Source organism: Lampetra fluviatilis, chromosome 50 (assembly GCF_964198595.1).
Source record: "Lampetra fluviatilis chromosome 50, kcLamFluv1.1, whole genome shotgun sequence".
Taxonomy (NCBI): domain Eukaryota; kingdom Metazoa; phylum Chordata; class Hyperoartia; order Petromyzontiformes; family Petromyzontidae; genus Lampetra; species Lampetra fluviatilis.
Window position 1 is genome coordinate 4,061,716 of NC_136324.1, and position 18,411 is coordinate 4,080,126.

At 51.0% G+C, this 18,411-nt stretch overlaps 1 protein-coding gene across 6 annotated transcripts in view; it reads left to right on the forward strand.

Moving 5' to 3' along the window:
• LOC144948635 (uncharacterized) overlaps nucleotides 1-18,411 on the forward strand; it is a 74,628-nt gene that overhangs the window by 32,153 nt on the left and 24,064 nt on the right. For 5 of the 6 annotated variants that reach the window (XM_078878255.1, XM_078878252.1, XM_078878250.1 and 2 more), the window contains exons 2-8: nucleotides 7,970-8,062; nucleotides 8,358-8,438; nucleotides 10,958-11,121; nucleotides 12,569-12,695; nucleotides 14,404-14,523; nucleotides 15,355-15,384; nucleotides 17,496-17,618. In XM_078878255.1, coding sequence (XP_078734381.1) covers nucleotides 7,970-8,062; nucleotides 8,358-8,438; nucleotides 10,958-11,121; nucleotides 12,569-12,695; nucleotides 14,404-14,523; nucleotides 15,355-15,384; nucleotides 17,496-17,618 — 738 coding nt within the window. The remainder of the gene's footprint in view (nucleotides 1-7,969; nucleotides 8,063-8,357; nucleotides 8,439-10,957; nucleotides 11,122-12,568; nucleotides 12,696-14,403; nucleotides 14,524-15,354; nucleotides 15,385-17,495; nucleotides 17,619-18,411) is intronic. The other variant, XM_078878253.1, reaches the window with a different exon arrangement.

Sequence of the window (18,411 nt, forward strand, 5' to 3'; positions counted from 1 at the left end):
TCTCGACCGCCGGCCCATCATCACCTCTAGCGACGTGTCCTGCTCAAGCCCACTGAATTTTGTGAGCGGTTAATATGATACCGCTACACTCGATCGTATTCTCTGTTTCGTGTGTTCCTCCTGCCGTCTGCCTGTGGAATTGCTATCATGCACCTCTGCATGATGCTTTGTGCACTTATTAGGTTGTGATCTGTTTTCTTTGCCAGTGTTCATGTTTTGTGGGATGTCTGAGCGTACCGCACCACCTGGCTCTGCCTGATGGTGGCACCACAATCTTTTTTTTCAAGGTTAGGACAATGTCCTAACCTTGAACAACCGTGGTATGCTGGCTGACTCCTGCGATCCAGTGCTTTGGAGGCAAGGGATTGTGGGCTACTCCCAGATTTGCAAAACTCCCAAACCCCCTGGGCTGCAAGATGGCCAAGATGTCACAGCACAGCAAGTGGGATGCGTGAGCCTGTAGTGCGGCCGTGTTTTATCTGTTATCCACTCGGGGTGACTTTTCTCCACGTGCGCCATTTTTCTGCTCCACAAATTAAACTGCTCTGCTCTCCATGTGGAGCCCTTGAGTGATTCGCCATTGTATTTGTGATGGCACTAAGGTCGTGTGGTTTTTCTACGTAACATTTTTTTTCATTGAATTTCAGAAGCGAGAAATCTAAAGGGATGCTGTGCTATCTTGGATTAACGAAATGGCTGTACATGTATAGCATATCCCACACACAACACTTTTGTGTCTCTGCTTCTTTCCCAGCACTGCTCCACATTTGAATTCCTTCCCACCATCTCTTTTTTTGTCTCCCAAGCTCTTGTAGTAACCTTGCTCGTTTCGCGAACACGTGTTCATCTTTTATCTGAAGTGGAAAACGGCCAACCGCAAAGAGCACTTATCCATGACATCTTTGACTCTGCTGTTTGTTGCTGGCTGTTTGACGTTTTTGGGGCCTGTGCACAGAAACTGTGTGTAAAAAAAGAAAAAAGAAACCATCTGGCCATAGCTTTGCGAGGGTTTCTAAATGATTTCCATCAACAGCTGGCATCCAGCTGCTAAATCGGCAAGGGCGGCTCGCACAGCCGGCAAGAACACTGTAATGACCAGAGGACTTGACGTTCAACAGGGCAGAGCGATAAATGATGAACGACTGAGATTGTGAATGAATTGCATTCTTAAAGAGCTGAATAAAGTTCCACTGCCCCCTACCTATGTTTCTAACTGCAGCCATAAACCCGGGGCCTACTCATGTGCATTGTGAAAATTCTTAATTATTCTGACTTGCTGGTTTTCTGTCCGGATGCCGCTTGGCACAGTTTCAAGGGAAGCGTCATAGTGTAATTGCTGCTAAATTTGGTTTGTGTCACACTCGCACGCAACACTTGCAGTCTGCAGAACTCAGGCACAACGCAGAGATGCGCCCGAATCGTTGATCGAACTCGGGACATTTTTTTTTCTGCGAGGCCCAAGTCTTGCCACTGTGGCCACCTTGCCGTCCTAGCTTGGCCATCGTCGCTGTCGGCGGCGACCGCAGCGGCGTGAGCTAGCAGCCTGAATCGTGCGATCCATAGTAAACAAACAATCAGCCGCGGGGCTTCGTGAGACTGAGCGCGCAATGGAAAAATCTCTGCGGGGAGCGTGGGCTTTGACACGTGGACTCTCTTGGGTGCAACCGGGTCCAGGGTTATTGTTTTAGCTTGTTCTGCCCTTTTTCCATCGATTTCACTGCTGGCACTAATTGCAATTAGTTGATTCTCACAGTCGCAGTCGCCGGACGCGGTTTTCACGAGTGGCGAGGATGGGGGCTACGCGACAGTGTTATTCAGCGCGGGGACGATGCATCGATTGAAATCAGTTTGTGCGCTCAACCGACGTGCATCGAATGTGTAGAATCGTCAGGATATTTCTATTTGCAGTTATTGGCAACCAATAGTAATTCCTGTCGGAGCACAGAACGTAGTGCATTTTCATGCAAAAAAAATAAGATTTTCACAATCCCACTACAAATCTGGCAATCTTAGTTTGATTCCCGGCCAAGGATAACATCAGTGCCAAGCGATACCTGAACTGATCCTGGGCCTCCGCCAACCCCCCCCCCCGACTCCCACAGCTGGATGAAGGCCTCCATAAGCCATCGCCATCTCTTAACGGTCTTGCGATATGCAAAAAAAAATCTAGCTCCCGCACACGAGCTTATCTCATCGTATTCTTAGGTTTTTTCGGTAAAGTCACGTAGGTAAAACATTAAAATTAAGAATAGTAAAATAAAAATAAAAATCACGACGTTTCGGAGGCAACACAAGCTTCACAGCACGATTGATTAATTTTTTACCTACGTGACTTTACCGAAAAAACCTAAGAATATGAATCCTTGCAGTCACGACAGCTTCAAATCTAGAACTTATCTCATCGCTCCATCCCGATGTACTTTTCGGGCTGCCACTACTCCGTCGTCGTTAGTTCTCCACATGTCAAATGCAAATGTTGAATCAATCGAGCTAGAGTCAAATAAGTTCAAAGTCAAAATTTAACGATGCTTTTTTTTGTGCCGTCATTGCCAACCGGGCTAAAACGATCGACTCATTACGCTTGAGAGCCCGGTTTAATCGCAGGCAGTGGCTGCAAACCGGATTTTAACCCAGGCTCTCAGCGGTGCCAGCTCAGTGGCTCTCTGACATTGTATTATTCCCCAAAGCCGCCCGCCATCTCATGTTAAAAGCAGATGCTCGGCATACCATAACACTCAAGCCCAGCCCGGCTCTACAACAGCCAGAAGCACACAACCCCGTGTCTGCTGTGTGGGTGTCTGGGTGTGTGTGTGTGAGTGGAAGAATGTGTGTTGTCAGAGGGTGTGGTGTGTCTTTGTATTATTTTTTGTCAAACATATTCGCCCCTGTCTGCTGTGTATCTCTATCTACGTGTCAGGGGTGTGAGGGTATGTTGTGTTTGGCACCTGGATCTGTCCCCTGAGCTCCTGCCAGCGGTCGTTCGACACTTCGTGTGGCCTTAAAGTGCACCTATCCTGGCACAAGCATTGTAGTGATGTCACCGCCACCTAGTGGCGAATGGCGGTTGTTGTTGTGTGTGGAAGAATGTGTTGGAGGGAATGGCGTGTGTGTGTGTGAGATGTGCGTGTCTGGAGTGAGGGTCTGTGTGTACATAAGTGATGTTGGCGTACAATTGCCAAAGCTCTGGTGCTATATTGGGATGTTTGGCCAACACGTGACAATTTACATTGGTTTGGCTACGCCGGGTAGTGGAGGGTTATACGACAAAAGTTTGGCCAGATGATTTAGAAGCCCTGTCCATGTTGGCTACGAACGTCATACTACGTGTTCAGTTGGCCTGTTAAAGGCTGCATGGGAGGAGGCATATTTGTGTGTGGGTGGGTGTGTAGCGCGCTGCGCTATGAACCCGGCGACCCGATTCCCTCTCACTGCCAACACCAATGATGATTATCTGAACCTGTCCTGGGCCTCCCCTAGGTTGACTCAGCCTCAAATGAGTAGCTGGTGCGATGTGTAAATATCGTCACTAGGGAGACAAAGGCGGGCGAGCGTGGTGCTGGCCACCCACCCCATCATGTGCCGTGCCGGTCTTCATAGATGCTCGCTAACAGCACTTGCCCCAACAGTCTGTAAAGGCTACACGGTTGGGTGGGGCGGAGAGATATTTGTATTTATTTAATGTGAGTACGCACTGAGGCGTGATCCTGTCGTCTATTATAAAAGCCAAAGGTCAACAACGCAACAGAACGAAAATAGCTAGAGAGAGCATTGCCTAAATCCAACTTCTGAATTTAGCGTCTTCGCATCCGGTGGTAGTGGTGGTGGTGGTGGTTGTGGGCTGCATCCACCGCCACACCTGTCCCCCCCCCCCACCACGGTGCTCTCTTAAGTGCCTCGCGTATCCGCTGGCTGCTAATGGCCCCCTGTGTACGACTCGGCGACTGCGTTTGGTGTAACAAAAAACAAAACAAAATTCGGTGAGCATTCAGGCGGCATCGGTGCTCCTGTCTCCTCTGTACAGCCAGTGGTGAACATTCCACATTACTATGGCGGAGAGGTCGGTCAACTCGTAGGACAATCACTGTCGTGTTGCCCGCAAGGCGGAACTCGTATCTGTTTGTCACTGCCCCAGAGGGACGATGGGTTGCATTATTTATTATGTTGTACGTATGTATGTTGAATTTCTTCCACACCGTACGTAGCCAACCGTGCTAATCAGAGGTGTGGGGGTGAATGACAAACAAGCTAAACACAAAAAGCAGTTCTAAATAATGAGTTTTCAATCTATATTTCAAAGTTATCCTAATTTACCCAGGAAACCCTCACTGAGTCTCATGACTCTTTTTCAGGAGGGTGCTGCCAAGTCGTCGCCGTCGGGGGGCGGGGGGCGACGATTGTTCAGTATAATCCCGACTGATTCCATCTCGTGAACTTCCTATTGGGAGCCCCACCCCCTTTACCACTGTGCCACCTGCCCTAGAACTGGTGAGAAATTCATCGGACAGAGATGCGTGCGGTCCCGGCTGGAAATAAATAGGCGTAAAAGTGTCGATCTCGGATGCGTGGTCGGGTCGTCCCGCGTCGTATTGTTGTTCGGAATGATGTCCGACGTTTCGGACATGGTGCCAAACAGCACGCGGCACATCCCAAGAGCACGGAGGAGAGCCATACAGTGGCGAACTGCGGTGACCTACGTCGCCGCGGGAGTGGTAGTAATGCGCGCAAAATGTGATTTATAGACACCGAAAGAAGGGACTTGATTTGGTGGTGCTCTGAACACCGCATGTGGGAGATTGTGAAAAGTGCTGCCCATGTGCGTGCACGCATGGTGACATTCCGTGACACGCCGCGGTACGATGGCAAGAACCGATCCAGTGGTACACAATCGCACCCCTTTGCTCTCTGTAAATCACCTTGTGCGGAGTTGTATTTCCCTATCGGGAGAACATGCTAGCAGCTCCATTGCTTTGTCGTGTCTGTCCCTTATCTCCGTGTTCTTAGCGATTGGTTTCCAGATCCCGTATGTGCTTGGCGTGTTCTTTCTAACGGAGAACATTCCTTCGCTCGCGTTGCCCGACTTTTTAATTACCTCCCATTGTCCGTTTTTCCCAAGCTCTAACAATAACCTCACTCAACTCCCGCACCTCCGACTAGCATGGATGGCTACGTACGGTGCGAAAGAAGTTCAACGTACATACATACAACTCGTGCAACGCGTCAGCTCTCATCGATTGAAACTTTGGTAGCTCCGGTTGCTGCTGCCCACTCAGTGTCTCTTCTCGCAACCTCTTGTAACAAGCTCGCTCAATTCTGGAAACTTCTTAACTCTTATCTCTTACAACTTTAACGGTGCAGCTTGTTGCTGTCCGCTTGACATTTTTTGTGCTCCGGGAGGGAGGGGCTTGACACGCATTGCAGGCCGGCCGGCGTGCCAAAGTAAGCTCGTAAAGTTACTTTTCAAGCGGGCTTTTCACACCGGGCCTTTCAAACCGGCCCCCAAAGCGTTTGAGGGCATCTGGCGGTAGCTTTGTAACCGTACAGCTGTCGGTGGAAGGGCAGCGACAACAAAAGACAAAAGATAACTCCCGTGTAGCCTCTTCGCAGTCTGTCGGTGCGAGTGCAGTTTCGCGGGTAGCACCTGTGAAGGGCGGCACGATGGGTTTGGTGTGAGGCCATCACGCCCGTGGCCTCTCGTTCTTCTGAACCCAGCAGATGAATGAAGATGGCAGGACAGCAATGGATTGTCGAATCGGTCTGTGTGAAGTGTTTTCAAACCCGCCCCTATGGGGATGGCTGTGAAAAAGAGCTTTGTAGCACGTCGGATTTCTCCAGGATAAATAAAGTTTCCGATTCTGTGTGCTGGGTTACCATGGTTTGCCTCTCACACGAATGGGTGAAAACAACCCAATGTAGCACGACCCTTCTCAAAACAATCAATACAATACACACTGCCCTTCGTTTATCATAAACAAGTCATGCTGACTCTCAAGTCTCTTTCTCAGAAGGGACCTGACACTGTGATGTTTGGCCAATTCCATTCACGAGTGTTTGTCGGACCCTGCTGTGAAATAGTTTTGAGACTCGGTGAATTGTAATGGTCTCGTTCTTGTTATAAGTTTTAGTACATTGCCTCCCAGCCTACCTGCCAGCCTCTATATTACAATCCAGCTTCTATAATTTAATAGAGGGGGCAGGGGTCGGGATGAACAGAAACTCCGCAAAAGTTCAAATTTGGCATCACGTGACCGGACGTAGGGGGGGAAAGGTTAACTCTTGGACTCGCTGCCCCCAACCAAGTGGGGACTGCGTTGAGGGGGGGGGGATATTTCTATGGGGGGAGGGTGGGGGGTGGAAAGGAGCGGAAGGGTAACAAACATACTGGGAGAAGACCAAAGGCAGAGGGAAGGGGGGGGAGTCGGGAATATATTTTTTGACATCCGCTCCCGATGATCGTTCTGTACCGCGCGTGGCTCTGCTTTCCGCTCTTTCCCTCCCGAGTCGCCGATTTTGCCGAGTTCGTTAACCGCCTTGCCGTGGGCGGTGGCTGCGCTGTGTGTGCCTGAGGCCACAGCCCGCGTTGCACACCGCATTTACTGCCATGTCGTGACGCCGGGTGGCGTTAGCGCGGCGCATTTATGCAGCTGTAGCCACACGTGACCATACACGAGATCTGTAAAGAGCGCGGTGGGTGGGTGAACGTGTGAGTGGGTGAATTAATGAGATGGTGAGCGAGTGGCATGGGGTAGGTGGTTGAGCGAGTGATTGAATGAGTAGGTGGGCGAGTGAATGAGCGATTGATTCGGTGAGTGAGTTAACGAGTGAGACTGTGGGTGGGTGGATGGATGAGTGTTTGTATGGGTGAATGAGTGGGTGAGCAAGCGTGTGAGCGAGTTGAGTGAGAGAACTTGTGAGCGGGTGAGTGATTGAGCAAACTGTGTTGGACGCTGAGTGAGTGAGTGGGTAGGTGGGTGAGCTAGTGATTGAATGAGTAGATGGGTGAGTGACTGAACGATTGATTCAGTGAGTGAGTGAACAAATGAGACAATGTGGGTGGATGGGTGAGTATTTGTATGGGTGAGCGAGTGAATGAGTAGGTGAACAAGCATGTGAATGAGTTGCGTGAGAGAGCTTATGAGCGCGAGAGTGAGTGAGTGAGTGAGCCACTGTGTTGGACACTGAGCAAGTGAGTGAGTGAGTTGGTGAGTGGTTGAGAGAGTGACTGAGTGAATTAATGAATGAATGAGTGAGAGGGCAAGGGCTGATATGGGCTCCCACGACCCAACCGTTGCACCTAGCCCTGGCTTTTGTGTCCGTGAAGGGTTTTACGCCGCTTATCACCCAGGTGTGGCCTTGTACAACGGATATTTTACGTGTGATACAATACCGGAGTGTTTATCTTGTACTTCTTCCTCCTGGCATTACTCTCATTCATGTGGGGCTCTGCCATCCAAGTCACTTTTATTACCGGTGATGAATAGCAGAATGGTTGTGGCATCATTCCACGTTTTAGTTGTATAATATCTGTGCAAACATACAGTTGCTTACGCTTCGTGTACGCAGGAGTTACATGAATTGATGCATTGTAGGACCGTGGGATTTTCCGACGGCGTGGAAAGGCCTTCATTCAGCAGCGGAGTGATTTTGGCTGACGATTTTTTTTGGAACATGCCAATATGATGCAGGCAGGTCTAAGCCTGGTCATTCTTGCGGTACTAGTGCCATCCTGCATTGTTATTGTTGTACCTGTACTGACTGATGTCATTCTCTTTTCCTGTGCCCCCCTATTGCCCCCCTACTTCGTATGCTCATCACCACCAACACTTTTTCCACCTTGCCACCACCTCTTCCACAACCATCACCGCTACCACTACCACCTCCTCCACCACTTCCTCTTCTACCACCATTACTATTACCACCACCACCACCTCCCTTCTCCCAATATTCCCTGCACTCCCCAAACCACCCGCAGCCTCCACACCGGGCCGCACCAGGCTGGAAGACCGGAGCTCGCCGGAGAGCCGCGCCAACTCCACCCCTCCCCCGGCCATGGCAAACAAAGCAGGTACGTGCCACGTGGTGGCGACGTGACGGTGGTGTTGTGCGGCTGCTTTTGCAACCGCCCCACACGCACACACACACATGATCGCTGACCCATTTATTTCCGTAACTTCCTGTTGTAAAGGGCGGTTGACTAGACACCTCGGCTGTCGTGCCACTCGAGCTCGCGCGTGTTGCTGGCCGGTCGCGACCTGGCGGTGTTGCTACCCACGCTGTGCCCCGCCAGCCAGCGGCGGGATGAGGCTTGGTAGGCGACCCGCTCACCGGACCGCCTCCACCCGCTCGTTGTGCGCCCGCAGGCACTGATAACGGCGGTGCCAAGACGGACGAGAGAGTGCGGTTGGCCAAGGAGAGGCGGCAAGAGCTAGAGAAGATGCAGGGTGAGTGGCCGGAGGTGCTGAGTGGTGAAGGTGGTGTACCTGGCCTGGCACAGGCGCCGTGGTGACGTCACTGCCACTTAGTGGCGAATGGCAGGTGTTGTTGTGTTGATGATGGTGGGCACGATGGCGATAATAATTTTCATGATGGTGCTTTTGCTGCTGCTACGGATGGTGCTACGGATGTTGATGATGATGAGAATCATGATGCAGCTGATAGTGATGCTGCTAATGATGATGGTCGTAATGATAATGAAGGTAGTGCTAGTACTGATGATGGTAGTGATGATGATGATAATAATGGTGGTAGTGGTGATGCTGCTGCTTATGATGATGGTAGTTGATATTAAGGATAATGAAGGTAGTGGTAGTCCTGATGACGATGGTAGTGATGATGATGACGATGATAGTGATGATAGTGAGCAATCGGCATATCTACAAGAACTGAGTGTTAATCTTGTCGCTTTTGAAATTGTATTTTTAGTTGTAAATTTTCAAGTTTATTTGCATATAACTGTCTTTAGGAAGGCTGCTTACCTGCTGCGATTAAATCAATACTGGACAAAGCTGATAAAAGTATGCGATTTGACAAACGATACCGCACAAAGTTGATTCGTGACTCAACACCGGTACTGCCGCAGTGGCGACCGCTTAGCGTCTTCTGGGAACGCACGCAGGTGGGGTGGGCACTCCTTAAAAAAAAACAAAGGCCGGTGGGATTGACGGCTTGATAGGAGAGAAGGCCAGCACTCATTGTGACAAACTTATGTGTGTTTGTGTGTGGGCCCCGAGCGACAGTATAGCGGGTATCGCACTGCACTTGGAACCTGGCGGTTATCAACAAGTGCCTAGTGCGGTGGGCAATGTCAGCACTGGGAAGACAAATGCGGCCGGGGCGTGGTGTTATCCACACCACCTCTTTGGCATGCCGTGCCGGCCTTCGTCGGTGCTCGCCAAGCAACACTTTTCCCAGCAGTTTTTTTAAAGGCTACCCGGGAGATCTTGGTCTTTGTTAGACGGTGTGCGTGCTTGCGCGAGTGTGAACGCGTGCCCACGTGCGGTCATGTGACTGCGCTCAGGCTCACGGCAGCGCGTGACTCGCCCTCGCGTGCGTGCCGTACCGCTGTCGTGCCCGGTCCCAGGGAGGAGGAGAGGGGAGGTAACCTTTGTCATGGTCACATCGTGCGACCACACTCTTGAATCGAAAGAGGTGGTTGAAGATAATGGCGTGATTCTTGAAGTCATACAATGCATGCAATTTTTGATTCGTAGACCATCTAAAAGCAGCCTCGTCTGAAGACGCTGTGCACAATACTGGGACATGTCCATCACAGCAAAGAGGAGGTATATATATACTGTACTGTATTTACAGTATTGGTGGAGCAGTGGCACGGCTAAAGTTGCCCGTTGACAGCGCTTTCGCCGCTCGTTGCGGAGGCGCGTGGTTCAAAACTGGCAGACCGCCCTGCATGTAACCACGGGGTGTATTAACCATCAACTACTACGCGCCTTCTGCTTGACAGTGGACGAGAGAGATCCCAAGATGTTGGTCGGAACGGGTAGACCGCTGTGTCCCAGCGCCTTTGTCCGAATGTACAAAGTTTAAAAAATGGCACTGCATATCGATTTACCCAAACTACGGAAGCAGCAGAGGAAGGGTTCGTGCGGCCAGGTGTGGTGGCATCAACATTGGCCCTGATGACTTTGACGAAGATTAAACTGTTGCGGCAATTGTCTGCAAATCCACCGGCGTGCTCACATTGGTTTCGTTTAACCGGCAGAGACCTTCAGGGACCGGGGTGGTCTCATTGGCAACGGTGAGCCGGGTCACAAAAATTACAAAACAGGAATTAAACTAAATACAGAAATACAACAAGGAAAATAGAAACAAAAACAACTTTTCAGAACTACGGCGTTATACAATAAATACAGTAAAACCTTGGATTGTGAGTAACTTGGTCTGCGAGTGTTTTGCAAGACGAGCAAATTTTTAAAATAAATATTAATTTGATAAACGAGCGAGGTCTTGCAATACGAGTAGTACGTGTATACGCTTTGTCTGCCGAGCGTCACGTGATCACAACTGATATACGAGTGCTTTGGATTACAAACACGTTTCCGGAACTAATTATGCTCGCAATCCAAGGTTTTACTGTATATAATACTGGCCTTAATAGGTGCTTGCTAACAGCCCCAACAGTCTACAAGGATATTATCTGTGATCTTTGTCTAAATAGTTTTGTTTTTCCCTGTGTCTGTGTGTTTGTGTATTTGTGTGTATTTGTCTTTATGTGTGTCTGTGTGCATCTATGCATGTTTTTGTCTGTCTATTTGTATGTCTGCGTGTGTTTGTGTATTTGTGTGTCTGCGTGCGTTTTGTATCCGTCTGCGCGTGTCCTTGCTCGTGTTTCTATCGGCGTGTCCACGTTTGTGTCTGTGTGTGCGCGTGTGCGTATCTCTTGTCTCCGTCCGTGTGTTTCTTGTCTCCGTGGCGCACTTGCGGGGCTCGTGGCGGGCGCCAGCGTCGCGGGGGGAGCTCTTCCAGGAGAAGGAGCGGAAGGCGCGCGAGCTGTACGAGCGCTTCATGGCGGAACGGCGGAGGAGGCTCGCGGAGCAGAGGCAGCGCGAGGAGGAGAGGCGCGTCGCCGTCGACGAGAAGAGGAAGCAGAAGCTCGCCGAGGACAAGGCGAGTGAGACGGCGCACGGCGCGTGCCTGGGCGGTGGGGGGGGTGGTGTGTGTTTGTCTTTGTGTGTGTGTGTCGGCTCGGCATAAAATTAGTACCTAGTGCGGTGTGTAAAAACATCGCCACTGGGGAGACGAAGGCGGCCTTGGTTGGTGTTGGCCACCCACCCGCTCGTTTACCGTGCCGGCCTTCATAGGTGCTTGGTAACGGCACTTGCACCAACAGTCTGTTAAGGTAATGGGGGGTCTTTCTCTTGTGTGTCTGCCGACCCGAGTTCGATTTCTGGTCGCGATTAACATCATTGCTTATTACTTCTTCCCCGGTTTCAGATATTTGTCACCAATAATATGATCTTTGGTCGGGAATCGTAACCCGGGTCGTAGCACAGTGCACTAAACACAACTCCGCCTCTTCCCACACTGGCGCTCAATAAAAGTTTAGTAGGGCAGTGGAGTTCTCACAATACAAAGACATATCCCCCGTATAGCCTGTAACAGAGTGTTGGGGCAAGTGCTGTTAGCGAGCACCTACGAAGGCTGGCACGCTACACGAGGGGGTGGGTGGCCAGCACCACGCCCGGCCGCCTTTGCCTCCCCAGTGGCAATGTTTTTTACACACTGCACTAGGTCCACATTTGAGGCTGAGTCGACCTAGGGGAGGCTCAAGAGCAGTTTAGATAATCGTCACTGGTGTTGGCCATGAGTGGGAATCGAACCCGGGTCGCCGGGTTCATAGCGCAGTCCACTAACCGCGACACTACCGCTCCCCACACACGTACACAAACGTACACACACTTCAAGGCTGCCAATGGCGACCTTTGGTACCCAGCTCAGCTGCCAGTGCAAACGAAAACATACAGGGACACCAGTCGGGCCTAGGGAAGGCAGTTTGTAAGTTAAATATTGCCGCAGAGCTTAATTATTTATTTGTGCAATCGCTCATTTGGTCATCTGTTTGATCTGTGTGACCGGTTTGGCTCTTATAGGAGCGCCCTTGCAAAATGCATGAGCATTGATATGTTGAACTCTGATTATTACCGCGGTCAGAACCCAATGAGACAAAAGCCTAATGTTGCAAGGTGCAAGACCTGGGGCAAGGGGAGGGTGGTGGTGGTGGTGTAGAGGGTGTTTGTGGGGAGCGGTAGTTCAGCGGTTAGTGTGCCACACCATGAACCCGGCGACCCGAGTTTGATTCCCGCTTGCGGCCAACACCGGTGACGATCAACTGAACCGGTCCTGGGCCTCCCATAGGTCGACTCAGCCTCAAATGAGTACCTGGCGCAGTGTGTATACATCGCCACTTGGGAGGCAAAGGCGGCCGGGCGTGGCGCTGGCCACCCAACCCGGTCGTTGTGCCGTGCCGGCCTTCGTGGGTTCTCGCTGTAGCAGCACTTTCCCCAACAGTCTGTTAAAGGCTACACGGGGGATCTTTGTCTTTGTGTCGGCGCAGGCACGATACGAGGCGTCCATAAGCCGAGCTCAGGAGAAGGGGCCCCCCCGTCGAGACCCACGTAACCGCTGGTCGTGGGGGGGCGCGATACCCTCCAACCACACGGCCTCGCCGCGCAAGCACCTCGGTGAGTGAGCCCGTCCCCGCTACCTTAGGCTCGCCTGCACGCTCACCACCGCGGTGAGAGAGCGTACCCTTCACCACCGCGCACGCACCCAGACACGAACAAGTGCCATGGGTCCTTTCTTGCCAGTGTCAAAGTATATCCATTGGTTTTACCCTTTCTGTTAACCAATTCTTATGTTTTGATACTGGCAAGAAAGTTGCCACGATGTATCTGCTCGCCACGAGCTATAAATGCTCTGATAGTGCATTGTCCTTGTGCTGTTCGCCTTTTGGCGTCCTCTGGTCTGACACTGGTTGAGACTAGGCCCTAAAGAAAGCTGTCTCTGGTGTGGACCAGTCAGTTTCAAAGACAATGCACATATTACCAGAGCATGTTTTTGTTTGCATGTCCACCGCAAGTATGTGTGGATAATGCAGATATGATTCCTTGCCATAGGTTTCTGTTGGGTGTTTTAACATCTTAACACCTGTTTGATTGCCAGAAAGGGTAAAACCAATGCTTATATTACTAACAAGTTTGTGGATGGGTGGAGAGGGGTGGCGCAGTGTGGGAGTAGTGCATTGAGCTTTAAAGCAAGGGGCATCCCGTTTGAGTTTGACACCCTGTCACGGCCTGTCTTAGGTCAACCCAGCACTGAAAAGTTTACACACCTGGTGCGGTGTGTAAACATCGGCACTGGGGAGACAAAGGTGGCTGACCGTGGCGCTGGCCACAACCACCTCCATGTGCGCCGTGCCGGCCTTAATAGGCGCTCGCAAACAACAATTTTGCCCCATCAACATAAAAATCGCGACGCGGGCTCTCGGCGCGCTCCGTGCTCGCGTTTGCATTTCAGCGCTGAGTTACGTCCCCCGTTGCTCAGCTGATTTGGGTCACTTTGGCCTCTCCAAAGTGCAGGCGTCAAGCGTGCGCGCCCGTTGCGTTTTCGGCCGACAAGTAATCGTTTTTAATGCAGCCGCCGTTAAATCTTCGGCTCTTTCAGGGGAAGCACACCAAACGATTGTCGCTTGGTCAATAAACCGGAATTGACGGCTGCGGCCCCCGGAGCACTTTCTGGCACCACCGGGCAGGGTTCAGAAATCACTCCTCTGCGCATGCGGCGTGGACTGTGCGTGTCGTGTGTCGAGTCTATTATTTGTCTTCAATTATTCAATTACAATTGTTAGACGCACGAGCTAACTGGCCACGTGGCTCTGCGGTTGAGCGAGCGGCTTGCAATCATAATAATAATGATAAAATTTACGTTTGTAAGGGGCTTTCCATCCATCGCTCCCAATGTTGGGGGTTTGAATTAGCCCATCACCCCAGGCGTGATAAAACAAGTACCACTTTGTGCTCTTAGTTCTTTCGGTAAAGATGCAGCAAATCTGGCTGTGACGGTCCCACCTGATGACGGAGACTTGTTTTGCCTCCGGAACGTCGTGATTTTATTATTTTATTTTTATTAATGTTAATTTCATTTTTTTACCTATGTGACTTTACCGGAAGAACTAAGAGTATGAATCTTTGCAGTCACGAATGCTTCAAATCTAGAATTACCACTTTGTGGTCAACAGTACTTGTCCTATGGAATGACTCACCCCTGCAATAGTGACGTGGAAATTCCACCATTGGCTCGGGATAGCAATCGGGAAATGTACACCACCTCAACGCTCGGTTGAGCGGGAATTAACTTTTTTGCGGGTTGTGTTTTGCGCGTGGCTTCCAGACAACCCTGACCGGCGTTCCGTCTCCACGGTGAACCTATCACGACACCCGCCGGACTCGGTCGTCAGCAAGAGGCTATCGATGTCATCGGCAACGCTGTTGAACTCGCCGGATCGGCCCGGTAGGGGAAGCCGCGTGTCTGTGCCGGGCACACGGGGCGCCGCCCCAGCGACGCGAAGGGGCACGGCCGCTGTGCACGGCGCAGGTTCGGGTGAAGCCGAAATCCTGCGGTGGAGCTCCCAATTCCGAGCACACCGGCGCGCTCGACATCGACGTAAAGCAGTCGTGTCGATTCGTAGTGCCCCGACCTCTTACAAATATGGTAGTGCTGTTTGTTGCTGGCCGTTTGACGTCTTTTGGCCTTTTGGTGCCTGTGCTCAGCAACTGTGTTGATAAAAAAAAGTTAGCTGCTGCGGCGGTCGCGGAAACATCCACGCAACAGAGCGATGGAGTTGCGCGCTAGCGATCGCTCAGGTGCGTGGAGCTGGCCTGGCAGTGGGGGGCAGCGCAGCGTCGTTGCCTGCAGGCGACGCGATCCGGTGGCGTTAGACGGCGGTGAGGGCGGTGACGCGCGGTTTCATTCCTTTGCAGGCGAAGCGTGCCGGAACTAGCGGCAAGATGCGCCGCTGAATTTTTACCCGTTTTCATTTCGTACGGCGCTCGTGTACCAATACTGTCCTGTGCCCGGTCACCCAGACAGCTCTCAATTTCATAATTAATTCTTAGAACATCCCCAACATTACCACCTCCACCTCCCCCTCCCGTCTGCACCATGTCACTCCTCCGCTGCCTTTTCCTCCAGCGTTAGTTGAGGGAATTTCAGGCCGACTGGGACAGTCCAATCGTCGTAATCGTCCCTAGTTATAGAAGCGCACGATCAGTTTCTGTAAAATGGTCAAACATTTGTGGTTGATCCTCCCCCTCCTCCTCCACCTCCGTCCGGTTACCGTAGGTTCGTCCGGAAAGAGGAAGAAAACGAACGGTAAATCCACCGAGTAATGAACGCGTGAGACACGCGCACGCGCTTCCGTGCAGATGCTTAATCCGAGGCCGCAGCATGTCATACCTTCCCTTCGATGCGCGACTCGCCAACCCCCATCCAACCACCCACCGCCTCCATGGACACACTGTGTCTGTACTGTCTGCAGTGGTGTGTCCGCTATGGGGTGGTTATAGCGTTGTGTCCAGAGCGACTTGCGCTCGTTTGGATAGGTGTGTGTCCACAATGTTGTATCTGTCCAGGTTGGAGTATCCTGGAGTAGTGTGTTTAATGTGATGGGTCTGGATCGTTGTGTCTGTCATGGTTTGTCCAGCCTGATGTATCCGTATTTGAGTATCTGTCCAAATTGGTTATGTCTGCCTAAATTCGTGTGTATATGTGGATCGGTGTGTCTATATTGGTGTGTATGTGTGTATCGGTGTGTCAAGTTAGGTGTGTATATGTGCATTGGTGTTTCCGTATCGGTGTGTATATGTGGATCGGTGTGTCAAGTTAGGTGTGTATATGTGCATTGGTGTGTCCGTTTCGGTGTGTATATGTGGATCGGTGTGTCCAGTTGGGTGTGTCTGTTTGGACTGCTCTGCCCGTATCGGAGTGTCTGGCTTGGTACGTGCAGCGTGCGTCGTCCGCCCATCAGACACCATCGGCTGCCCTCACAGCCCCCACCGCTGACCCCAACTCGCCAGCACTCATTATTGTTGCCGGCAAAACTCCCGTTTTTTGCGAGCTAACCATCTCCTGCTGCTTCAGCGCCTATCGTGTGCATGCACGCGCGGGCTTTTCACGCCGAGTCCGCATTAACGGCCGATTCATTTTCACGCAGAGTGGCTCCAACGCCTTTCCGCCGGGCGCGGTGCTGATGAGCTCTAATATTTCCGTATCGTCGTCAGCGCCCGTGTCCCCCGCCCGTGTTCACGAGTGGTAGCGGCTGATCAGATGTACATCGATATTCGGGGATCGGCCACGTAAATGATAATGTGGCCAATATTGTGTCGTTGTAAGCCTTCCACGCGCGACATAGCCAAACAAATTAAATTGTCACGGATGCAAGCGATTAGCGACGGGCAAGTTATTATTGTTTAAGCTCACTCTCACTGGTTCAGTTGAAGAATGACTTTTACAGCTAAATTTGGTAATCGGATTTTGCGACGTTTCACTTTGCCTTAAACTGCACCAAGCATCTTCAGGCTGGACTAATGGAAGTCAGAATGTCAGGAAAATCTGGCCAGATCGTTGCGAGGCCTAACCCAAAAATCGATTCCTAATTGTAATATCGGCTGCCAAAATAAACACGTTACATTATATGTGCGCCTTGGACGAAAAATAAATGGTAAAAAAAGGTACTTTAAATCCAAAACAGAGTTAAAATTTCGAACACAGCACATCAACTTCTGTCACAATCAAAACAAAACAATGTTGTCATTTAAAAATTCCAGTGACTAAAAGTTGCTTTTCACATGAGCTTTAAACATAACCATCATAATCCAAGTCTCTGATGGCCTGGGGCAAAGAATTCCATGGCCTTGCTGCAGCAGCGGAGGATCACAGACCTCTCTCTCAGCCGTGGAGCGAAGCCCGGTCTTTAAGGGACCAGCGAGAATCCGGGGTCTGACCAATGAAGGTCACGTACGGGCCCATAGCAGAAGAACAGATGCACTTTATGAACCGTTTTTCTGTCTTAATAATCGCACTGCCCGACCCGTAGGGACCGCATTGTGCCAAGTGAAGTCTTGGTCTGGGCAGTGGTTCCATGACGTGGCTTTGGGCTTCGGCTTTGCCCGCTCAGTGCCACTCAATGCTGCCAATTGTGTGCGTTGAACCTCCATCGGTTGAGTTTTTGGTTATTTTTAACTGTGTGCCTTTGTGTGCGTGTGCGCGCGCGATTGTGTGTGTAAATGTGCATGCGTGCGTGTATGTACGTGTTGGCGCGCGTATGTGTGCATCTGCCTACGTATGCGTCTTTGTGTGCGAGCGCGTGTGCGTGTATGCTTCTGTGCGTTTTTGCGTGTCTGTGCGTGTGAGCGTGCTTGTATGCGTCTGCCCGTCTTGCGTGTGCGCCCGTCTGCCTGTGTGCACGCGTCTGCGCTCCCCAGGCCGGCGGTCCCAGCTAACGCCGATGGAGATGAGCATCGTGAGCCGCCTGCTGACGCCGACGCACTCGTCGCTGGCGCGCAGCCGGAGTGTCGCCACGCTCTCAGGGGAAGGCCACTGCCCAGGTACCGGCCTGCACGCTGGCCAAGCACCTAGGCTGCACCTCACAGCAGACTGCCGGCCAAGTCGGCCCAACCAGCCTGGGCAAAATCTAGCTTGGATCAGCCCAGGCCAGTGGAAGAATAAATGAGCTCAAATGTTTGCGCTAGCTTCAAGCCTCGTTGGTAGTTTTTTGTCATTTCTTTACGGGCGAAATTATAATGGTGAAGGTGCTGCCCTGTAATGTCTTGCTCAAGACAATGCTGGCAGAAGAGCCTCTGTTAGATGGAGGGGAGCGCTAGAGAGTGAGCCCCACTCGAGAGGTGTTTTGGCCTAGTCTTCCACGCTGGCCAGACGTGTTTTTTTTATTTTTATGACGTATTAGAAAACGTTAATCAATAAAACGACCATACGTGAACTAATTTAGATTGATTTTAAAAAGTGTGAACGTGTTGTTTTGGAGTACGTGCAGATATGTTTATTGATAAAAGTATTGTTGACAACAGATACCAGACAGAAAAATCCAAACTCTGGAAGTCCAGCGGCCAGTTAAAAGAAAAATAACATGAGTGGACAAAAGCGAAATCAATAGCACTCAGCGGAGCTTTCACAACATCGGTCAAAGTTAAAATGATCGCGTCTTCAAGTGCCAAATGTAATTCAGCAGTGTGTTAATTGGTGTCTGTAGCAAAGGGACTGGCACTGACCCCCCCCCCCCCTCCATTGAATCCAGCAAATAGATTATAACGGGTTCATAATTGATTGTTGGGTTAGGCTGCGTAACGATTTGGCCAAATGTCTTGTCGAAAGGCATTTACA